Source organism: Eurypyga helias, unplaced genomic scaffold (assembly GCF_000690775.1).
Source record: "Eurypyga helias isolate BGI_N326 unplaced genomic scaffold, ASM69077v1 scaffold8926, whole genome shotgun sequence".
Classification (NCBI taxonomy): domain Eukaryota; kingdom Metazoa; phylum Chordata; class Aves; order Eurypygiformes; family Eurypygidae; genus Eurypyga; species Eurypyga helias.
In genome coordinates this window covers 1-24,725 of record NW_010255953.1, presented here as the reverse complement: position 1 = coordinate 24,725, position 24,725 = coordinate 1, and the positions used below count along the sequence as shown (strand labels likewise).

The window sequence follows — 24,725 nt, the reverse complement described above, 5'->3', positions numbered from 1 at the left end:
TGTTTATTTCTCATTACGTAGTGGCATCTGCCGTGTATTATCACTTGGCTTTGTCCTTCTGACTACTCTGTGTTTTGCACTGAATGCATAATTAAACTCTAAGCCCTAAGGATTTTATCAATAAATAAATAAGCCTTGAAGCATTTTAGGTGTAAGCTATTTTATTTAATAATAAATGGATGCACTGTATCTACTCTCAAAAAGTGGGGCTGAATGTGAAAAGATCACCCAGCCTGTCCCCTCTGAGAAGTCAGGATCGGTGTATCTCAGTCACTCATGGCAGAACATTGGGGTTTTTTTTAATGTAGTTTTAGAATCTCCCAGCAGTGGAGACTCTGCATCCCCTATATGCAAACTATTTCCACTGTTTTGCTGTACACTCGCTGCTTAACTGAGCTGTATGTTGCCGGTAACTTGCAATGGTTTGTATAAAATATATCGTAAAATGTATTATGTATTTCTTAAAACAAGAAAAGCTTTCTGTGGGTTTTTGTTGTTTGTTTGTGGTTTGTTTTTTTTTTTAGGGATCTTGATGCCAGAGCAAAGAGTGAGAGATACCGTGCATTGTTCCGACTTCCTAAGGATGAGAAACTAGATGGACACACAGACTGTACTCTCTGGACTCCATTCAACAAAATGCACATTTTGGGTCAGATGTTTGTTTCTACAAACTACATTTGCTTTACTAGTAAAGAAGAGAACTTGTGCAGCCTTATTATCCCTCTTCGAGAGGTAAATATTTGTATTTGTAAATGTATAGGGCAAATCATAAAGCAATATCCTATTGGAAATTGCATCCTAGCTTTGATGTTCTTTTCATTGGAGTAAATTCTTTTTTCATCCCTTTAATCTCTTGTGAGCATACTAGTCTGATGTCTTCTAAGTAATATTTAATGACTCTGTATCTTCACTGAAAGCCCCTACTACTCAAATTCACAGGGAGTTTTCCCTGTCAGTTTTTACAACACTCATGATTCCTTCCTATCCTGTAATTTATATTCTGCTTTACAGCCCCATGGTGCAATTTCTGTGCCTCACAGGAAGGGACAGATGATAAAACTTCCTAGATTCATGAGTGAAACTTCTCTTAAAGAATCTGTCAGAGAAGATTTGTCAGATGTAAAAAGATTCACAATCCTAAAGGTTTGAATTGTCTCTTCACACAGACTTGCAATCATTTATTCTTGTATATGGAAAACATACATCAGCATTTTACAAATCAGTGTGCTTCACTTTTTAAAGCTGGCTTCTTAAAGCAGATGTTCGTTAAAAAGAATTTAAGTTTGCTGCAGTAAAAAAATATGCTGGAGAGGTTTTTTTTATGATTGACTTGATTCGTGGATTAATGAAAAAACATACAAAGTCAGTCTGGAAATAGTAGCAAAGGTGATCTAACCAAGGACAGTTTGGCTTGATCGAACAACATGTAATATTTCAAGGTACGGTTTTCCCCCCCAAACCATTAAGAATAAAAACAAATAGTGTTTGTTTGAAAACTCTGAAACACAACTTCTCCACAGTGTGTTGCAATGACTTTGGTTATTTGAGAAGAGATGTTGGATTATGGTTGCACTGTTTGTCTGGGATTCCAAGGGAATGACAGTCCTCCAGGTAAAGTGGTGCTTTTGTGTGAACAGGATAAGTCTCACCACCAGCAAGGAAAACAGTAACACACTGGGTAGCACCGGTCCTTGGAACAACAGATCACTACCCTTAATAATTAAAGGGAAGCTTTCTATTTAATTAAATCTTTGGGTCAGACCCTATCCTAATTCCAGTATTCTATGATATCCTGGAGATGTTTTGACAATAACAAAGCATTGATTCAGAAATGGTGATTGGAGATTTTGGTGGCTGACCGCACTGCTCACTGCACCCAGTAGGTGCAGTCTCCAAGATCAACGCTTCAGCTATGTGTGTCCCTACTTGATGAGGAAATAAGTGGGAAATACTGACTCTTATCATAGCAGAGCATGCTTGCTATAGTGTCTGTCCTGTGCCTTTAGGACTTGTCTGTCTTCTGTGCTAGTTATGCTCAAACAGTTTTTAAGTGAAACAGAAAAATGATATAGGAACACTTCTTAGCTAATTTCAATATGCTATTAGTAAAGGTCCTTTACGTTAATAGCTAATACATTTGTAGTTAACAGAAAAACAAAAGGAAGTTGGAAGGGTAGAGAAGTGATTTAGCACCTGAGCTGTGCATTGCAGTCTTTAAATACATCTTCAAAGGAGTGTGTGAAAAATGGTTATCCTATTTTAGCTAGAGAGATGTTAATCTTATAGTACTAATGTCTTACCATTGATCTCTGTTTTAAAAAAGTGAAAGTAAAGGTCCTAGTAAACTGAAATGTGCTCACTTCTACTCTGAAGGCAGTAAGGCGGTTTTCATTACCCAGGAAATTGTTTAAAGTCATAAAAGCAGTAGTTAAAAAGTACTTACAATAGTGATCTGTGTTTTGTTCAGTGTATGAACTGCACAAACGTGATTGATTTGGGTTTGTTTGGGGTAGTGTTTAGAACACGCCTGTTCCATAATCCATCCACGGTGTTTGACTTGTCCCTGCGATTTCTTTGTGGTAATGTGCTTTACCGAAAGCTCAGGGAACTAGTGCCCTGTACTCAGTAGGTTGTGATCTGAGTACTGTTTACAGGTTGGAGTTCAGATAGATTTGTGACCATTTCACTAACAGTTGAAGGCCAAACAGAAATCTCCACCTCACAGGGATAGATTTTTCCTTTGTAAGGCAAGTTGTGGGGTTAGTTTCCCATTGTTGCAGGTTTGTGTATCGTGAAAATGTAGTTGCAGTAACAGTTGTTATCACAGTATGCAACTATAATACAGTAGAACAGGACTATTATCCCAAAAATGGCTTATTCACACGTATTGGCAATAAGAAGTAAGCAAAAGTCTCTGACTCAGCCTGTAGTGGTGTTGGGGGTTCAGGGATCCTACAAAAAAGCCCGTAGATCTGCATCCCACAGAAGGAATTTCATTTTGCTGATTCTTTTAAAATAAAGCCTGAGAAAATAGATCAACTAAGGAAAAGATCAAACTAAGGAAAACAGATCAGCAAAGGAGTTTTGCTGAAGAATGTATAGAAGCCAGTTCGAGGAATGCCAGTTTTCATCTTTCAGACTTTTAAGTCCTTGTATACAAATCCTGGTTTTCCCCAGAAGAATGACCATAGTGGTTTTATACAGGGGGGAAGGGACATGGGTTTATTATATTAAGATGTTTTCTTAGACCGCACAACTTGATTAATTAAAGATCTTAAGCTGTAGCTACTGTTTCTCCCTAGGTGACAATAGTCGAAAAGGCAGACAGCTCCAGTGTGTTGCCCAGCCCGTTATCAATCAGCACGAAAAACAGAATGACGTTCCTCTTTGCCAACCTGAAAGACAGAGACTTTCTTGTGCAGAGGATCTCAGACTTTCTGCAACAAACCACTTCAAAAATATACTTGGAAAAAAATATTTGTGGAAGCTATATCAGCTCAGATGATGAGGTATGTGGAGGGATGTGAATCTCTTGCTAGAAGAAGGGGATTTTAACTGATATGGGGAGAGAGAAACCAGGAAGAACCTTTAAGTTTTTGTAAAGCTAAAGCTGTGTACACAGGGATGTTACCTCTTTTGTGTTAATGCCTTTAGCTTCTATAAGCTGAACAGCTAAAATGTTACAGTTGGGATATCTGTTTGTTTCATGTTAGATTCAAGCAGCATCACCGATGCTGTGGGAGAGCTACTCTAACTCCTGCTGTCACGTTTTGAAATTACAGTGGGGAAAGTCATAGTTAACTAACTGGTTAATTGGGTAATACTATTTAATATCTATGGACTTGTCCAAGTCAAAAAGTAATTGAGGAATTTTAATTATTTGAAGAAATGGTCAATTGATATGCAACTTCTTATTCGAGACTAGTTGCTAAAACTCATCCTTTGATTCTTCAGAAAACTGTGTGCACTGCTAGTGAACTTTGCAACACTTAACTAACAAAAAAAACCCCGAGAACCCTGTCCTGGACATCAGATGGTCCTATTCTAAGCTCCCTCCCTGTTCACCTGTGCGAAGTAAATGGTTCCTAAAAGATATGATTAGATAAGCTTTTCTCAGGCACTTGGAATAACAAAGCTTCTGCTGAATTCCTAGGTTTTATGTTTGAAATTTAGGTGCTTCATATCACAGCCTCCTCAAATCTGTTAAAACACAGCAAAGTTTAGCAGTTCAGATCTCAAAGCAAAAAAGGCTTTTGTGGTGTATCATTTTTGTTTTATGTAAGTACATCTCTCATTCGAAGCCTGTACTAAGCCTGACCTTAGAATTGCACTGAGTAGCCCCTACCCTGATTGTCACGCAAATCTTAAGTCAGTTTTTTTACTTGCATTGTTGATGGTGAGGTATGATTAGTGCGGTGTTGTGGTTGTGTATAGGTACAGTGCTCAAAGTTTCTCTTGCCTTTTGCCCTAAGTGAATCTGTGTATTCTACCTGCTAAATTGTAAACACAAATAATTGAAAGCATTATTATTCCATTTAGTAATATGACTACATATGTAGACATCCATGACTACTCATTTTGATTTCTGATGTCACAGATCTTATTGTGATAAATTTTCAGAGCTGTTTGAAAAGTCAAAAAAACCTTTTTCTTAAAAATATTTTTATTCCAAATCACAATCTGACAACATTGAATTTTAAGTGAGAGGAACAAAATAATTTATTTTGTGCATGTCTGTATAAACAGATATACAGATATAAACGTGTGTGTACATGTACACACACACACACACACATATACTTATAGGCTTTATATAAATCTTAACATTCCAAAGAGTCAAGGAGCTACCTGGGGAGTCAACACTCCTTTCATCCTGACAGGAGACCAAAGGAGCTGGTTTAATTGCCCAGGACTGCTTCAAGTTAACACTACTTTAGCAATTCTGATTACACGATTTGATTATGTGAGGGGAGGCCAATGAGAAACTGGAAAGAATTTCATTATACTAGTTTGCCTTCTGCTGTCTGTGCTCAGCCTGTGCATGTACCTGAGTGATTTAATTTACTCAGTTTCTGTTAGCTGGTAGCGCATATAAATTTTGAAGTAAAAGGAAGTAAAAAGCCCAGAGTCTGGCTCAGCCCCATGTCTCTACTGCTTGTGACTGCTTTCTGCAGGTGTTTACCAGATCAAGTAGTCTAATTTCTGCCAGCCCTCATAAAAGCCTCAGCTCTGAGTCGGAGGGAGAACGACAGTTCAACCTCAATGATAACGGCATTCCAACAGCAACTCAAGCTTTAATGACGATGTATCGGCGGAGGTCACCTGAGGAGTTCATACATGTACTGGTAAAATACACCTCAAATACACCTCGGAGTGCTGTACCTGACTGAAGAAGTTGTTAAATTACATTTTCTTTAAAATGCTTATTTCTGACCCAGAAGAGTTTTTCTGTCCCAGACAGTTAAGAGGTGGTATTTTCCACAGAAGTAAAGTGTTGAACATGCTGGTTTTTTACCAATACAAACAACTTCACTACATTAAAAAAAAAAAAAAATCAAAGTTGGAAGTAAATCAAGGAGAGGTTGTATGCCTGCTCTTAACTGCAGCTGCTTCAACAGTGTTCTTCTAACAGCAAAGTCTGCTGGGATAGAAATGGGAAGATGCAGCCCATTAAGAAGAGAATTGGACTGTAGCCAAGCTGTTTCTTGCTCACCTGGAAAGTTAGGACATTGCAGGCTTTTTAGCACTTAGCATTTCAGTGGGACGGAGTGTTAGAGGGAAGCTGCATCTTTATGCCTGCTTTTCTTTGCTTTTAGGCTAAAGAGTTTTTGAAGGAACAGGCCTGGAAAATTCACTTTGCTGAATATGGCCAAGGAGTCTGTATGTATCGTACAGAGAAAACCAGAGACCTTGTGCTGAAGGGCATTCCAGAAAGCATGAGAGGGGAACTTTGGCTGCTATTTTCAGGTAGGTATTAATTTGAACATGAATGGGGGAAATAAGCAAAAGCTTGAGGGAAGAAAGGATTTAAAAAATGTTTAAAGGTGCAGATAATAAGGATCTAAAAATATTTGGAGCAAGGCAGGCTGTGATTGTTAGCAGGCACCAGCCTGGTTTAGACAGGAGTTCTGTTTAGACCAGTAAATAACATTTCTCAAACAGGCTCAAATAATTAGGGAAGAATGTAAAAAAGCAGTTATTTTCAGAAGCAGAAATAGAGCTCTCAGGAGTTCCTGTCTAGCTTTTGGCTGAGATACCGTACTTTCTGCAACCAAGTGTTAATACACTCCCTACTCAGGGCAAGTAGCTTTCTCAGAGGCTTGTTCTGAGTTATTTAGGATAATCAAATCCACAGCCAGCTGCAGAGAGCTTATGATACCATGTGACTGCATAGCTGGTTTGTTCTTCATGCCTTCTGTTTTTCTCTGGCTGAAAGAGAGATTTTTATCTTCCTTTTTGTTTTGATTTTTTTTAACCTCATAAAATGCCTCTAGAGGAGAATACAAGGTGTAATGCCTCAATCACCTGAGCCCAGCTTTTTTTTTAATCACCTTTAAAAAAATAACGTTTCATATTTGCTTTTAAAATGCTTGTTGGTGACATTCAAGATGAAAGGGAGCAGAAGACTGGCATGCTGGGAGTGCTAGATACTCCATCTGCTAACCCTCGCTTTTTTCTTCCGGTTTTAATACTGCTCTCCCACCCTCAGGAGCCATAAATGAAATGGCCACTCATCCTGGCTATTACGAGGACCTAGTGGAGAAATCAATGGGGAAGTACAATCTTGCTACAGAAGAGATAGAGAGGGATCTGCACCGCTCCCTTCCAGAACACCCTGCGTTCCAGAATGAGATGGGTATTGCTGCTCTGAGGAGAGTCTTGACAGCTTATGCATTTAGAAATCCAAACATAGGATATTGTCAGGTATTTGAAATACCTTGGTTCTCCTTCAGTTTCTGGAATTACGGTTCTTTCCTTATACTCCTGTTTCTTCAGTCATGTACACGACTATTTGGCTGTATAAAGTATGCGGATACATGTATAATGCTGTGGGGTAAAGCCTTAGTGCTGCGGAGCTGCAGTAATGCTGAGGTCAGGGGGTTTGACACAAGGACCTACTCTAACAGAAGCATTAGCAGTGCATGCTGAGAGATGCGCATAGTTTTCTGTAAGCGTATTTTCTGCCCCTAAGTGTGGAGAGTGGACAGATGATAACGGAGCTGTCCTGAAGTGCACCTACAGAAAATGACAACTGGACCCTGAAGAAAGGTTCTTGTCTATTAAAATGTGGGCAAAACCCACAGTCACACACCTTGGGTTTTGGTCCATGGCCTTCAAACTACTGATTCACAGTTAGAGTGAGAATTCAGGCACTGAAGTATTTCATATGTGGCAGACAAGATAAAAGGAAATAGCACAGACTTTGACAGAGTTGTAACGTTCTGAGGTTTCAGTTGAAACCTTAGTTGCCGCTTCAAACAGGAAACGATCGAGCTGGAGTCTTAATGTTACAGGATCTGAAATGAGCAGCTAATTCCTTAAGAGGCAAACTGAGAAGAAAATGGTACTGAAATACTTGAAATGGAGTGAAACAGGCCATAAAAAACCTGTCATGTGCACAGTCAAACGTGAAGAGCGAGCAAGAGCAAGAGGCTTTGTTTCACTAGGCTCTGGTTGTTCATGACTGACACAGGCATTTCCTCAGCTCACAGTTACTGTGTCTGGACCTTTTTGTAGGAGCAGAAAGCAGGAGGAGCGCAGACCGCCTCTGCAAGGAGCGGTACAACGGCAGCCATATGTAGTGCTGTAGGAGGCATTTGGTCTGCATCAGACCCCAAGTCCCCAGGAGCACCTCTTGGCGGAATATCAGTAGCGGTGTACCTGGATGCTTGTAGACCTGAGGAGGCCCTTGACTATGAAAAGGAATTTAGATACATCTATTTTTTTGTGGTTTATTTGAGGCTTTCTTAAGTGTTCCTTTGAGCACTGGGAAAAGACTGCCTGCTGTTTTTACAGGAAAATACTTGAACATTTTGGGGTCTGCAGGGGGAGATGTAGCTAATTTCCTAACCATAGTAACTACTTATCTGCCCAGTTACGGTGTTAGATATTGAATAAATGGGTCTAGCAATTTCTACTTCTCTTTCTTTTAGGCTATGAATATTGTCACTTCAGTACTCCTCCTTTATGCTAAAGAGGAGGAAGCTTTTTGGCTGCTGGTGGCTCTGTGCGAACGCATGCTACCTGACTACTACAACACAAGAGTTGTTGGTATGTTATGGGGAAATTGTTTTAAATGACAGTACAGAAAGTCATCAAATTAATTGGTATCTTTTTGTATTGAAACAAGCGTAGATCGTAGATGTATGTATGGTATAGGTACAAGTGTGATTGCCAGTGGCCAGACTTCTGTGCTTAGAACCATAGAGGCAATTCCCTAAACAGATACTGTAATAGTTAATAGTTTTTCACTTTCTTAGGATTAGTTGGCATTCTAAAGTGGGCTTAAACAAAGTAAATAAAAGAGTTGAGAGACTAAAATTTGAGTTTTAGATGATCCAGTTATCAAGTTAAGGTGGAAACAGGAACTTTGGCAATTTGCATTAGGAGTGTTTGTGCCTGTTTACCTCTGATTTGAAAGGGCACAAGTATCCGAAAGCTGCTGTTGTTGGATGACAGTTTCTTTGTGCCACATGGAAGTGAATGGCTCTTAAGTTATCCTGGAAACCGTCTTTACTGTAGCTCACAAATGCTTGAGGTACTCATTCAGGCTTAGAAATTATTTTTGCTGGCCTGCTTAAAACACTGATGTTATGGCATAGATGTGTATAACGCAGGGTTCTCTTGAAATAAATCCAAATTCTCACAGTCACCCTGGTCTCCTCCAACAGAGATGCTGAGAAGTCCTGTTCTAATTAGTAATGGAAAGTACTAAGCCATCGTATAACCTGTGTAGGTGCTAGACCAAATTGACCTTTTGTTAGCTCTTGTGAAGTGTATAATTAAAAAAGTTCAATTTGTATGTACAGCTCAGTAGTGGAATAGAATCTGTTATTTATCTGAAAGTGAGAAAATCTGTGTAAGCATCATGTAGCATATTCTTTGGGTTTTGTATTTATATATATATACAGTGTATGTATATATATTTTTCTCCCCTAAATGGTGATGTGGTCAATTGCTCCTGAATTAATGGACATCCAACCTTATTTATTTTCAACAGGAGCATTGGTGGATCAGGGTGTCTTTGAAGAGTTGGCTCATGACTATGTTCCACAGCTTTATGACTGCATGCAGGACTTGGGTGTGATATCCACCATTTCCCTGTCCTGGTTCCTCACTCTTTTCCTCAGTGTAATGCCTTTTGAGAGTGCAGTGGTGGTGGTGGATTGTTTCTTCTGTGAAGGAATAAAGGTGATATTTCAATTAGCACTCGCTGTCCTCGATGCTAATGTAGACAAGCTGCTGAACTGTAAAGACGACGGAGAAGCCATGACAGTCTTGGGAAGGTATTTATTACAGAAAATAGTCTCTTTTTTTTTTTTTTCTTACTTTTCTGATTTGTGTTATCCTGTGTTAAAATACTCGATTTAGTCCCGTACAATATATGTAAATTTCATAGTCCCCTTTCACCCATATAAGGTACTCCTTACATTATCTCAAAATAATTTTAAGTGACCAGCAAGATACAGATTCTTCTTTCAAGACGCTCAAACTTCCCAAACTCTGTTATAGAACCTTATTCTGGTTGATTTAGTTGGTTACGTGGGTTTTGTTACTTCATCTTTTGCCTGCTACCTTTTAAATGCTGCTGAGGAAAAGCCTTGATCTCAAGGGAAATTGTTTTGGGAACAGACTGAACAGAAGTCAGAAGAATTAAGTAGGCTCTTGAATGAATAGATTCCAGTGAAACAGGAGGCTGATAAATAGACTGGATTGAGTCATTTAATACAAAACTCTGATGTTTGGTGGGAGTGTTTCGTTTTCAACATGCTGCTGAAACTTTGGAATTTTCCTTTCTAGTGTCATTATTATAGCCTTAGTGATGACTGGTTTTAATTTCTTTGGGATTAAAGGCAATGGTGGTTGTATTTCTCTGAAGTACGCCCCAGTGCTTGCTGAGGATTTAAGTGTTCTGCAGCTGCGGGGTGGAAGACAGATCATCTACAGGAGCTACACCGGTGGGAGGAACAAGCTCTTTAAAAAGCTCCTTGCAGGCAGGTTGGGCAGGAGTAGGGCAGGGTGGTATGTAGACTAAAGCACACTGACCCTTGTTCCCATGGTGTCACACTTCAAACAGCCAGAAGCAACAAACCTGTGCACTGAGCCACTCAATTGTGGCTAGCTAAATTTGAGCAATTTCTTGATAAGGATAATGAATTACCAGGGTTTCTTTAGCTCTTTCAGAAGAAACAGTGTTAGGATTTGGCAAATTACTGAAGTAAAAAATTATGTAGCTCAGCAGAGAGTGGCTCGATCTTTTTTACGTTTAGTATCTCTACATAACCTTTATTCTGTTAACCCTCAGAAGGGAGGGGGTACAAATGAGTCTTGGGTTTCTCATTCCTTTTTTCTTTCTCTCCCCACCAGGTATCTGGACAGTGTAACTAATAAGGACAGCACTCTTCCACCCATTCCTCATCTTCACTCCCTGCTCAGTGATGATGTAGAGCCTTATCCTGAGGTGGATATCTTCAGACTCATCAGGTCTTCCTATGAGGTAGGATAGGATTTCTTAACAGGAACTTCTCAACCCACATTAGTTCTACTTTACAGGAGAATTTGGTACTCTATAGTCTGGCTTTTCTTGGAACTAAAAGAATGTAAAAGAAATACAGGCTCATCTGGGAAATCTGAAATGGGGCAGGGGAGAGGGTTTAGTCTTTCATTTTCTTCTAACCAGAACTTTTAATTGGAGCTGTTTTATATAGAAGGCTGCAACATCAAGGGAGAGCAACCCACAACCAAAAAGTGATTTACAAACAAAAGGCCTAACTTTGTAATTCAAAAAAGGTTCATTCTCATCTAAGCTTTTTCATGCTTTTCCAAACTGAGATATTAGTGAAATCTGTGATTTCAGAAGACCTTTCTAGTATCCATGGAACTTTGTTTCTTTTACTTCCTTTTTTTTTTCAGCAAGTGGTGATTATGACCATGGGCCGCTACCTTCTGTATTATCACCAAAGCTAAAAAATATGAAGTGAAGGGAGCTGGTAATAATTAATATCTGTAAAGCACAGGACAAAGCTGCAAAAGAACCCCTAAAATTTGCAAGCTGGTTTCATTTTCCTTAAATTTTAAAAATAAGCCATCAATTAAAATATCCCTGATAATTACACTGCCATACTAATTTTTTATAAAAATTAAAGAATCACTTTCAAGAGGTATGCTCCTTAATTTCCTTTTCTTCCTTCCATTGACATGCATGGTAAATCAGTATTTTTAGCTCAAGGTGTAGGTTCATACTTAGCAATATGGCAGCTGTTTCAGAGGCTCTTCCCGTGTTCCTAAAACCTTGCTTCAGTAACGTGATACCTATTTAACAAGGAGGTAGGTAGTCCTTAGTGTATTCTATGCTGAAGGGCAAACTGAGTCAAGTTAGATGTGTAGTTCTTCTCCTTCACACAACGTTAGAATGGGGAGAAGGTTGTTGGTGTGAAGTTCTGTTTCCCGGGTATCTTTGTGATTCTTCTCATCCTGAAGACAGCTTGCCTTGGCTTAACTGCTTTTAGATGAATAACCTGACTCCATGCAGAGCCAGCCTGTCTTTCTTGGGCTTATGCAGCACAGAACCTTGTGCTGCTCATTCTAGATAAATAACTAGCGGGAGTGAAGAACTTCAAGGAAAGCAGGAGTTTGTTGCAAAAAGAGAATTAGTTTCAGGAGAGTCGTTATTGTTGGTTGCTTTGGTTACTAAAAAACCACCCCACAACTCAGTAGTAAACTATCAAGATAAACTTCAAGGCATCTGTCATTCAGTGACTGCTACATTCCTCAATTAGCTGTGTGTAGTCCGGGTTGGGAACTAGCTATGTTACCTTTGCTGCGACTACGAATAACAAAATATTGAGTAAGTGAGCGTATCTTGGCTATTTTCAGAACTTAGGCTGGTGAAGGTACTTGCTGGGTAACCATCTATCCTTCATCCTCTAGTCATTTACTGTTTACAAAAAAAATAGGAAGACCTACAACTGAAAAAATTGCTTCCCCCTCACATATCCAAAGGAGAGAGGAAACCGTATCCCTTGCAGGCTATCCTAGATATTTGTGTGGGAGCGTGATGAGCCTGGGAACTTTGGTGAAGGAGTAGCACTGGCGAAATCCAGTATTTGAATACTGGATGAAGAGCTAGTTTTTGTCACTCTCTGATCCTGTCCAACTCTTCGGTAATCATGTCAGATGCATGTATGGGAAGTCTCCAGTGAAAACTGAAGGGGTGCTGAGGAATTTTTTTGGTCATTAAGTGATTAGCACCCTTCTCTGATATTGAGCTGACTTTCTACTTTTTTAAAAGGGAAACATTCTCGAAACAAGAGAATATACATAACATTTTTTCACCCCGCCAGTAATTTTTTCATTTACTGAAAATACTTTTTGGTAAGAAATCTCTTTTCATTCAATTTTGCAACTAATTCAGACACCATAAAGTCTGGCATTACAACAATGACAATAGAAGTGACTGAAATAATGCATAATCACCACAGCTTTAAAAGCTTGCGTATAGCTCACTAGCTGTCAGTGGAGCGTGGACTCAGATGTTCAGAGCTGTTATGCAATTAACTCCTTTGATTTGAGTGTTAGTTAATTTGGAAAAAAAGTAGGCCTTAAACACTTAAGTTACGTCTATTGTAGTACCTGGATCTTGGCCATTTTAACTAAACAACTGACAATCCAAGGTCTGGACTGTTAAAAGGCTTGATACAGTTTTGACCGAGAACAAGCGACACGCTTCCAACAAATCCTTGCGTGATTGGAAAGTTGACATGGGCAGGAGGCCATTCCCAGAAGGTAATTGCATGCAACCTTCCTTTTCTGTAGGCTACGTGAGTTTTAGTTGCATGGACGTGAGCAGACATCTCATTTGACCTCCAGACCAGAGGATAAGCCCTGGAATAGATGTGGTCTCAGAGCCTCTTTTTCCAAGGTTTTGTGACCTCTCTGACGTTTAATATTCATGGATGTTTATCTAGATTCCATTTTTTCAAGATGTCTTTATTTGCAAAAGATTCCAAGTACACGAAACATCTTTCTACTCCTGAGATGCATGATAAAAGTGCAAGTAAGCATCACAGCCTAAGCGTTAATTTGATCACACTAGAATGTGTGAGGAAATTATGACCTGCTTATGTACATGCACTTGCACTGGAAATATAAATTCATCCTGTATGAATGTGTGTCTCGCCACCCCCTTTTATTTTTACACGTGGCATATTCGATGTCTGGGGCATTGTTGTTCCTGCCGGTCATCTGTGCGTTCTGAGAACGTGTTTACAACTGTTCTCTTGAGGGCAAAATACTTCTACTTAGAGTTCACAAAAAGAAATCTTAGGGATTAGGCATTCATCTACATATGAAAACACGGAATATTATTCCTAATAGGTTTTCCCCTGGGTTGCTTCTGTAGTATATGCAGGAGTCCCCTGAGACTGTTATGTGCATTGTGAGTGAAAAAAACAACCCACCACCAAACTTCTGGAAATAAGACTTGGGCACTTGAAAGAGCCTTCCTAAGGGAAGTTGCATTCTTGATGCTTGGTTTCAGATCCTCATGAATGTAAGGACCGCTGTACTGTCTCAGCTGTTAGAGATCTAGTTAGTCAAAATATCTTTGCTCTCTGTAGCAATTGAGAGATTCCAGAGCAAGCTGAAATAAAGCCCTGCAGAAGGAGTTATGTAACTGTCTATTCATAGAGATTTGCGAAGGAAGAAGTTTCTAACTACTGAGATTATGGCTGTAATGTGAGGGTTTGTAACTTAATAAAGACTTTTCTAATTAACTAAAAATAAGTTACTGGGACTAATAACATCTAGTGATATGTTGCTAAAGTTTTTGTAAATTTGTCATGTGTTAGAGAAAATGCCTTAACAACAGGTTTTTAACCATACCATTTGTGGTATATTGCATAATTAAATTAATTTCTTTAAAGGTGAGCTAAGTATTGTAAATACTAATGCACAGACTATCCTGTACTTCTTTTTCCCTAAAGAAATTTGGAAGTATCCGAGCAGATTTAATTGAACAGATGAGATTCAAACAAAGGCTGAAAGTTATCCAAACCCTTGAAGATACTACGAAGCGCAATGTAGTAAGTTCTGAAATAATGTTCTTTGCAAAGATTAAGGTCAGTCAGCTTCTGATATTAGCTTTTGAATGAGACATGGATTTCAAATCTGTAACTGTTACTGTTCTGTTTCAAAAGGTACGAACTATTGTGACAGAGACTTCTTTTACTATCGATGAACTGGAGGAACTGTATGCTCTTTTCAAGGTAGAGCTAAGTGAAGATAAATGTCGTGTGTGCCTGCAGGAAATGGGAACGTTTATTTTTGATGTGGGACTGCTTTTTTTCTTAAGTCCAGGTTGACTCTGAGTTACTTACTCTCAGGCACCTTAATGCAAATTTGAATTAGCTGCTGTATTATTGAATATACAAAATAAAAACCCAAGCAGTTTTTAAAAGCTCAGGAAATAAGTAATTCACTGAATGATTTGTCCACGGGGAAAAAAAATAGTATACTGATGGAAACTGTTGTAATGAAAAAGTGAAAGTATAGAATCTTGTGATCAGTCTGCAGAAATTTACGTGTCTCTACCCAAGTTTTAGAATGTAGCACAAAAATACCTTTATTCTATTATCTCAGACAATTAATGTGACAATAGCTGATTTTTGCCATTGTTAATGCTTTAATGTATACAGTCATGTGTCTTTAGGTTGATTGTACAGCAATACCATTAGATACACAAATTTAAAGATGAGTAGTTAAAATGCTTTAGCTTCACCTTCTTGCACAGTGCCTTAAAACAAGATACTTCTGTTATAACAGCTTTTTTTTGTGTACCATGAAGAATGTCTTTCCTTTCAATTTCCCGTCTGTAATGTCAGGTCTTACAGTTGTCCAAATCCTGCAGTGCCTTCTTTCAGTCTTCCTCTGGAATCAGTGAGACCCTAGCTGATCACTGTGCAGTGGTAGGATCTCTTTCTCTAAGCTTCTGAATCATTTTGAATTAGATTCCACTGAAATCAGCTCCAGAACTTTCACTGACTTCAGTAAGACTGGAAGAGTAGGACTTTATACGATATTTTTGAGACTGTACAGTCCAACAAAAAATATTACAAAAAAACAGCTATTTTCGTGTGCTCTGAAATTAAAGATCTCATGAGTCCCCTTTCTGACCTGGCTGTGTGGTGAGGCTGGAGGGGGTGACTGAGCACAACAAGCCAGTGTATATATGCAAGCCACCGCTGCTTACGGCTCTGTTCAGAACAGGTGTTTTATGCTTCATCTGCCTGGGAGGCAGAAAACATTTTGCTTTATCTTTTTTTTTTGTAGAGGCATGTCATCTTGTGCTGGCTGGGGGAGAAACCTTTTGCAGAAGTGCAGGGTCTAGATAGACAGAAACACATCTGCTGGTCTTGTGTTGTTTTAAGCATGTGTGTGCACGAGTTGTTTGGATGGGTGTTTATTTTGTGGTTGATAGCAATTAGTTGTTTACAACGGTGGTGATGATCTCACAGCATTTGCCTTCTGTTCAGGCAGAACATCTGACTAGCTGCTACTGGGGAGGAAACAGCAATGCCATTGACCGGCATGATCCCAGCCTGCCTTACCTGGAGCAATACCGTATTGACTTTGAGCAGTTCAAGGGGATGTTCGCTCTCCTCTTCCCTTGGGCATGTGGAACTCATTCTGACGTATTAGCTGCACGCTTATTCAGGCTTCTGGATGAAAACGGAGACTTGCTCATCAACTTCCGTGAATTCGTCTCTGGTCTAAGTAAGAATTCACAGCACACTCAAAGTAATGTCACCAAACCAGTTTGTTTCTAAAGGGGATCCAGTCCTTCAGAAACACAAGTGTTATGTCAGCTATCAGATTAAATTGAAAGTGGGGAGGTTTAGGCTGGTCTCAGTAGGTGCATCTACATTGGCCACTGGTGTGTCACACTGGGGGAAGGACCACATGTGAACTAGGCGTCCGTTGGGGTCAGAGGATTTCCCTGACCGCTAACTCTCACCACAAAAGTGACCTGCAACGTACGTGCTTAATGGAGTGGTTACTTCTAATCAAAGGATTTCCTCTGGGAAAGTCTCTTTTATGTTCTTCTGTAGTGTTCCTCTCTCTGTGACACTGCATTTGGTTATCTGCTCCTTAAGCTTTTCCTGAAAGTTGGGAATTTATACCTTTTGTCAGTGCTACCAGCTCTGAAAAGGGGAGAGAGGAAACACTTCCTCCCATGGTTGTTCAGGAAGAAGACCTTTGAGAGATGTGTGTGCACATACAAGGGGCAGGGGAAGGATAGAGTGAGGATGCTAGTTTTGTGTGCCATGGAATAAAAGGGCTTCTCTTCAGAAGACTGCTCACACCCCACGTACATGTGTCCCTCTGTGAGGGGAAGGTGCTGCACCTCACAGTGTATGCAGTGAGACGTGCTACCTGTATTACTTGTGAAATCAGTAACCAGGACTGCAGACTAAGAGAGTGCTGGAGGGACGTCACCTGAAAAGGAGAAAGTGGAGCTGCATGTTAGATGGGGAGGCTGAATGTCATTAATGGAAATTACGGCCCATGCAAGTCTTGAAGAAGCAAGATTTTAGGACGAGAAAGTCAGTATTGCAACAAAGGGAATATGCAAGACCCAGGATTAACATGACAAAGCCAAGATGAGGTGGAGCTGGCCACCCCTTGTTTGAACATAGCAGGAATTATTCCCTGTAAGTGACCAACATCTCACCATCTATTGTGTTATTTCCTGGCAACCTCCGCTGTTTCCTCCACTGTGACCCTATTTGAGAAAGAAAAGATTTCCCAATCTGGCTTTCAGCAGCTCTGCACCAGTATGTTTAGGCATTAAGGCTCCACATGCAGCCTTGCACTAAAACCTCTGTACAGCAGTGGTAGCCCCTGTTCTTTTGCAGGGGCAGAATAGCTGTGTGGCATTAACGACGGTTGCACACCACCCCAAAAACCAGTGCTTCCTATGATGCAGGTCTGAGTTGTATTGGAGGGACTGTTTGCCAGGTAGCTCTTAGCGGCCTTTTGAGACATGACCCCTGGTTTAACCACTCTTGCTGCTTACAGGATGCTGTTAACAATTAACAACCACTTACTGGTTGAGACAGCATGTTTTAGAACCAATGATGAGTAACAAAAATAAGGAACAGGGTTGAGCACTGTCAACAGAAATAAGTGTAAAATGCACAAATGTGGCTTTTTTTTTTTCCCCCCTGAAAACAGCTTTTCTCCATGCACTGGAGGATGCTGAGAAAGCAGAGTGAGGGTGTTAACCTCACCACTCCTCCGATCCTTCCAGGGAGCTGTACAAACAGTCTGCACCCCTCCACCTGTGTTCAAGAGAGGGGCAACTGCAGCTTTTATTTGCTGTTAAGTTTTGTATTAAGAGAAGAAAGTTTTAACCTGCTTAATTACTTTGTTAATGGCCTCAAAGAAGACAGGGGAGAAACTGTGCACGTATGGCATGATGCCCACAAAAGACTTGACACCTGAGTAGTGTTGACAGAAGGAGAACAGTCAGAAAGGGAGCTCAGGGGTTCCTAGTAATGCCATGAAAAGAGGTGTGGTGGCCAAGCCCTTAGAGAGGGGTAAGAGCAGGCGTATGTGAGGACATTGGTTGCAGTGTGAGGGTGACAGCTTTGACTGTTGCCTCAAAGGGTGTTTGTTGCGGTTTAACCCCAGCTAACAATGAAGTATCACAGTTCTTCAAATTCAAATGGTGTAGCCATACCATCTTCCAAGCACAGTTCCTTCTCTAACCACAAAATAAATTTAAAACTGCTGGATAAACACTGGCGATGCATCATCTGAGACTTGTACTGCAGAAAGACAAGACTCGTTCAAAGTTGTTGAAGGTTTTAAGACCCATGACTCCAGAGTGCCAAGAAGGAAGTATTTCTGGTTGAGACTAAGGACGGTTTTACCACCTCCCCGGTGCTGTTCACAGGCCCTCAGCAGGGTCATCTGTTTGCTGCTCAGGCGTGCAGGGGCTGTGCAGGAGGCTAGTGAATCTCTGGGTCTCTGAAATTATCCCTGGACCACGGCGTGCAGGTCGAAGTGACGGCCTGAGCTGCAGCCATACAAAGGTCTCCCCTGCCTCTCCATAGTAGGGGCACACCTACCAGAGGACTGTTCCTCTTCTGTTGTCTTTATGAATGTAGCCGATCGTTGTTGTTGTATAGTACAGCATCAGCCCTCAGATCTTGTGTAGCCTGCTGCAGCTAACCGTCAGGCAGGTCCTGCAGATTGGCAGTAGGCTCTTCTTCCTTTGTAAACATTCTGACCTCTCCCTAGGGTGACCCAGAGGGTTGTTGCTGAGAGAGTCCAGGGAACGTCTTTGGTAGACTTATTCCACCCCGTGTTTTCTTCATTCACGTATGTTTTGAGGGGCAGAAAGGATGGGCATTCAGAAGCACACACAGATTCATCCCAGGCAAAAAGCAGTAGCAGTTGACCTTTTTCAGTCCTCTTCACACGTGGGGACAGGGAGAGGAACGAGCCTGTATGTGTCACCCGGTGTCCTGAATCCTGTTGCATGCATCCCTAGCCGTTGCTGGAGGACGCAGAACTGCAGACCATGCTGTGCTTGGGTGGTTTTGTGGCGCCTTTAGCAGCTGGGCACTTCACGTGGTGCCTGGATACACAGCCTGAGACATAGCTTCACCCGAAGAGAAAGCCTTACCCGCACGGCGTGCTACACCAGGTAGGAATGTAAGGAACCAAGTTGAAAGCAAATGGGCTAATGCAGATGTACTCAATTCTTTGGCCTGACATCTGTGTTCGTTGTAGTCTTAAGCGTTACGGTAGACTCTGATGGTTAGTATTTGCCAAACCCCACTTCGTAGTCTGCGTAGCAGGGGTAAGTTGATGTGGTAGCCTGCAAGGTAAAATAAATGTGTAACCTAATTAACAAAGGTTAATTCATTTGTTTATGAATTGCATATCATAGCAAGTGAGATTTACGAAGATTCACTGATTATCAGTTATTTCAGTACTTTAAAGTTAACTAATATCCGTTTAATTAATTGGAAGGGGGCTTACAGGATACCACTTAGATTTTTCATACAGCTAATTGTAGTGTAGGCCAGAGAGGAGTAGGGGTTGAGGTGGGTAAATCACTAGAAAGTGTTGCCTGAACATCAGCTTAGCCCATGGCTAAGCTGTGATAAATAGTTTACTTGAATTTCTCTCTCTTAATACATCTCTTACTGTTCTAAATCATGTGATGTTACTGCTGGATCCTCAGATAAGAAAGTTTGAAGTCCACATAAGTCTTAACTTTCCGCTGGAGGCCTTTCTGAGTGGTAGTGTGGTGATCATAGACTATTTTTGACCATTATAACATAGACATTTAATGCAGGACCCATAACTGGAGTACGCAAATCAGGGTAAGGTGGTCTGTGTTCTCTTGTTCTGGTGCAGACCGTATGATCTCAGAAGTCAAGCGACTGCCATATGATCTCAGGCTATAAAGGGAGTACAGTGCTTCCCAGAGCGCTTGTAGCAGCTTCTGAAATGAGGTATTGTAGCAATGATAAACAGAACGTCATCGCGTGCTGGGTATTAACATGTTGTATGTAATACTACTTAGGTGCAGCATGCCATGGAGATCTTACAGAGAAGCTGAAGCTACTGTATAAAATGCATGTTTTGCCTGGTAAGTGAGTGATGTTAAAGCAGCTGCCGTCTCAGTGAGAAGGGAAACTGGGAGCAGAGTTGTTGATGACTAGCTTTCCCAATTAAAAATTAATTTGTGGGAATTATTGTAGCTGTTTATGCAGCAGTAAGAGACCTTCTCCCATAACCAGACGTGGATTGGAAAGTCTGAAAGCATCCATGGAGCCATGCTCTTGCTCCAGCCACAAACAGGCCATTTGTCTGTGCCCCTTGCCTGTTTAGCTGCGGTGTGTGACTTCCTCCATGCATAACAAATACAGTGCTCTTTATTTAACTAGGAAGCTAGCTTACAATGTTCCTGCATGCCCTGGCTACTTAGTTCTGTGCCCAGGCTTGCTGCTTGATTTCCCATCTGGGCTGATACAACTGTTTGCAGAGGGAGGCTCCAGATTGTTTCATAGCTGAGTTTTCCAGGGAGCTGTGCGAACTGTAGGACTCAGCTAAGTGAGAAAGGCAGTTTTGGGTGGAGAGAGGATAGAAGCATCTCAAAACAGTTTTACCCCAGAAGAAAATGATGCCCTGGAACTATGCGCTCTCTGGCTTGTCACACGTGTCCCATGAAGAGCCTATTGCTGTCCTTGGGATTTAAGGATGTTGCAGCCGTTCAGGTAGTTTAATTCTCGTGCACATCCTCTGGTAAAGAGATGTAAAGCTTTGAGAGGACATTCACTTTCATGTGCTTTAAACATGTGTGTCCCCAGTTGCTCCCTGCTGGCTTTGCTGGAGGTAGGCTTGAGTGACTCACTAATTTAGCTGGGGAGAAAAAACCCCAATTTTATTGAACTATAACAGAAGAGATCCATTTTTAAGAACGCAGCTTCTGGTATTAAGGGGGCTGGTGAGCTTGTGCCAAATCATGACAGACTGTTTCCAGCTGGGAAAGGGTTTGTACCCTGCTGAGCTGCACGGAAGAAAGTAATGGAAGTAGATGTGGATGTGGGAAGGTGGGGAAGGCTGCCTCTTGAAGGTAAACAGCTACTTGTTAGTCAGACAGTATTGGGTAGTGTGGAGGAGACCGTACAGGTCCGGTTGTTCATCTCGTGTGAGCTGAAAAGAGATGATGCCTAACCCATCACATCCTCACACTGCTAGAAACTGACATTCTAAATCTATCAGTGGAAATATGTTCTAGCTTTTAATTAAAGGGTGGCATTTTTAATGAAGGAATTTTATTATATTGCTTAGATCCATCCCCTGAGCAAGAGGAGCCAGACTCTGCTTTTGAGGCCACTCAGTACTTTTTTGAAGACATCACACCAGAATGTACACACGGTAGGCATCTTCTGTCTCGGGCATGAAAAGGTGAGGTAATGCATTTCAGACAACATGTCTTCATAGGAAGGCACTTTTTTATTGGGTTAAACTTTGCCAGTGAAGTATTCTCTCCAAAAAGAAGTATGTCCTCTGTGTGTATATCCTTAGTGGTGCAGGCCTGTGTACACTGACAACTCCCCGGCATTGTGCGTTGCAGAAGTACTCGGAGTAACGTCATCAGTGTGTTGCAATAGAAGTAATTTTGTGATAAGTGCAGCATGTATGCCTTGATGGAGAATGAGAATAAATAGGCTTTTAAATCCAAAAAGGCTTTCAAGACATATTTGGATCAGAACTTAAAATATTCTAAAAAAGCTGAAGCCGAAAGACAGATCAGAATGTATTTCAGTAGTTTGAAATCTTTTTGCTCCCTAATGAGAACCTGGGTCTCAGCGCTGTTGTCCTAAATGGCATTCTCTTTCTTGAGATATTTATTTACATTTCTCTACGAATCAAGAAAAAGACTGCCCATCCTTCAGCTTTCAGGGGGAAGGAAGTTTATTTGAAAATACAGATAAGAGTTAAGACGAGACATGGCAGTTTTAAGTCCTGATAGACAAAAGAAGATGCACGCATATGATCACCAGACATCTGTCACGCCAGAAGCTGTTGGTGTGGTGATAACAGCGGCGAACCACTCTACTAACAAACAAAACCTGAGATGGTCCCGTCTCAGTATTTGTTACTCATGACATGGAATTTGGCAGTAGATTAAGAATAGGCAAAAACCGTCGCTTAATCCCATCCTTTTTACGCTGTGTTTTTTGCAGTGTAAAAGTTTTCTGTATTTTGCACTGCACACGTGAGGAGTGTTGTGTGTATCTAAAACCACGCTGATCTCTCTCTCCCCCCCGCCCCTCCACTTCCTAGTTGTTGGCCTGGACAGCAGGAGCAAACAAGGAGTAGATGATGGGTTTGTTACAGTGAGCCTGAAAACAGAGAGAGGTATGCACGGTGTCTCCATCCGCATTACATGTTTTGTTTCGTGTAAAGATGCTCCTGTTGAAAATGGAGAAAAAAGTATTAACTTATATTTCTTAATGGCCTTTTCCTGCATCCCTGGGTACTGTTGTTGACAGTAGGCAAGAAGAGCTCACAGGAGAATCGAAATTACCTGAGGATGTGGAGCCAAGAGAATAAATCCAAAGCAAAAAACGCAAAGGACTTGCCCAAACTGAATCAGGTACTTCTGCTGCCACTTACTTATTTTTCATCAACTTAAACTTTCTTCACATGTCTGTAAATATTCAACACATTAATGCTGAAGAGAGGTTTTATTTTGAGGCAGATACTTTTTTACCAGAGCAGCAGTCAGCTGATTACAGAAGTTGTTTTCAACATACTGGGACTGGCATTCAGCCCCCAAAACATCCTCAAATGAGATACGCGTTTATAGGAGTGATAACATGCTGTTGTGATCCCTAGACAGAGGGGTGATACGACCCAGCTAGCTCATAATGTCAGACACACGTGACCTGAAGGAAGTATTTTAATGTTTTGTAATTTATACCGTCAGTCTCATTCCCCTTGGATCCATAGCTGCTGAGGGGGAGGAGACCCACTGGGACAGCTGTTCCCTCCAGAGCACATGCCCCTAGAACAATGCTTCTTACTTAAGGTAGCCCTAAGCACATCTCTTTCTTATTTAATTTGTGAGGTTTGAATTCCAGAAGGCTGACATCCAACTAAGTTACCACTGTCAATCAAAAGAGCGCTGCAGGTCTCGTATTTCATTTTCCATAGCTTCTCCATGGTTTTATCAGACCCCTGGTTACACCTGGCATCAAAATCCACCCAAGCGAATGCTCTGTCTCACTGCTCACCCTCTGCTGCCCTCCCGTGGCTGCAGGGAAATAGATGCCATATGTCGGAAGAAACATCCCGCAGTTTATCCTGAACAGCTCTGGGAGAGGCAACATACCTGGTCCCGGGTCACAGCAAACGCTGCCTACACTGCGCCTGGATTGTTCCCAATTTCTGCCTAATCACACCGTTTTGTCAAACCTCCATTCCAGGCTTTTAAAACGGATTGTTAGGAAACAAATTTCAGTTTGTTTCCTGCTCTCTCATTAATGTTCCCTCCCTCTGTGTTTAGGGGCAGTTCATTGAACTGTGCAAGACCATGTACAACATGTTCAGCGAAGACCCCAACGAACAAGACCTGTACCACGCCACCGCTGCCGTCACCAGCTTGCTTTTGGAGATAGGGGAGGTTGGTAAGCTTTTCAGCATGCAGCCCCCGAAAGAGACGGACGGCGGCAGCAAGACTGTTCAGAGCGAGCTGTTTCAGAAGAAGGACCACCAGCAGTACCCCCTTGAACAGCACAAGCCGTTCCAAAGCAGCCTCGTTGCCAGCGACGAGGAGGCCGCTTGCGCCGACAACGCCCTGGGCATGCAGATGGAAGACATTAAGCTCGAAGATTCTTCTCCCAGGGACAACGGAGCCTGTTCTTCCATGCTCATTTCCGATGACGACACAAAAGACGATAGCTCGATGTCCTCCTACTCGGTGCTGAGCGCAGGCTCGCACGAAGAAGAGAAGCTGCACTGCGAGGACATCGGTGAAGACACCGTTTTGGTACGGAGCAACCACACCACTTCTCTTCGCAGAAGCACGAGCATTGACAGGGACTGGGCCATCACCTTTGAACAGTTTTTAGCCTCCCTTTTGACTGAGCCAGCCCTGGTTAGGTACTTTGACAAGCCTGTGTCCATGATGGCCAGGATTACTAATGCTAAAAACGTGAGGATGATGGGGAAACCGATAACCTCAGCCAGTGACTACGAAATCTCTACTATGTCGGGATGAAAGGCAGTCAGGTTTTTTATTTATTTTTTTAATTCTGTATTTATTAGTACCTGGCATGGGCCCTGGTATTTTCAAAACATGATTGTTTTCACTAATGTGAAAATGTTGGGGTGTGAACTTAACTATCTTGAGGCATAATCACTCTTTCTGTGGGAAATGTTACACAAACGCAAATTTTAATCAAAATACAAAAAAACCCACCCCAGTTGTCAGTGAAGTGTGTGTATGATTAACCTTGCTGTCAATATAAAATGGTAAAGATTAGTTCTTAATTTCTAAATGTAAACTTAATGCTGATATTTATGTGCATTTTTAAAATAGACGTATATAGAGATCTGATTCTTGGGGAGGAAAATGAACAAAATGGGAAGTACCTGAAATGTAAAGAGACACTGTCAACCTGAATAGGACGCCAGGTGAAAATAAGTTCCAGGCAACATCCCTGAAGGATAATTTTATTTGACAACTTTTTTTTTTTTTCCCCTAAGAGGATAATGGCTTTTAACATACGCTTCAACAGTTTATTTTGGTTTGAATATATGAAAGATGACTTCAGGGACACCTGCCTGGCTCCTAACTTCTTCTGCCTGAGACTGGTATGCTCAGATAGAAGTGGGAAGTCCATCCCAAGCCTAGCTGGCACCTCAGGCAGGTGTGGTGAAGCGTGGTGGTGGTCTGCGCTCCGACGGAAGGC

The 24,725-nt window shown here is 41.3% G+C and overlaps 1 protein-coding gene across 1 annotated transcript in view; it reads left to right on the top strand.

Moving 5' to 3' along the window:
• TBC1D9 (TBC1 domain family, member 9 (with GRAM domain)) overlaps positions 1-24,031 on the top strand; it is a gene marked incomplete at its 5' end in the record, with an annotated part of 34,702 nt that extends 10,671 nt beyond the window's left edge. The window contains 16 exons of the mRNA XM_010153491.1: positions 525-732; positions 3,303-3,509; positions 5,175-5,345; positions 5,817-5,967; positions 6,710-6,924; positions 8,154-8,271; positions 9,221-9,506; positions 10,588-10,717; positions 14,205-14,303; positions 14,418-14,486; positions 15,753-15,993; positions 19,823-19,888; positions 21,094-21,180; positions 22,093-22,167; positions 22,305-22,405; positions 23,318-24,031. Of these exons, the coding sequence (XP_010151793.1) occupies positions 525-732; positions 3,303-3,509; positions 5,175-5,345; positions 5,817-5,967; positions 6,710-6,924; positions 8,154-8,271; positions 9,221-9,506; positions 10,588-10,717; positions 14,205-14,303; positions 14,418-14,486; positions 15,753-15,993; positions 19,823-19,888; positions 21,094-21,180; positions 22,093-22,167; positions 22,305-22,405; positions 23,318-24,031 (2,938 nt within the window). The remainder of the gene's footprint in view (positions 1-524; positions 733-3,302; positions 3,510-5,174; positions 5,346-5,816; positions 5,968-6,709; positions 6,925-8,153; positions 8,272-9,220; positions 9,507-10,587; positions 10,718-14,204; positions 14,304-14,417; positions 14,487-15,752; positions 15,994-19,822; positions 19,889-21,093; positions 21,181-22,092; positions 22,168-22,304; positions 22,406-23,317) is intronic.
• Positions 24,032-24,725: the final 694 nt, after the last annotated feature.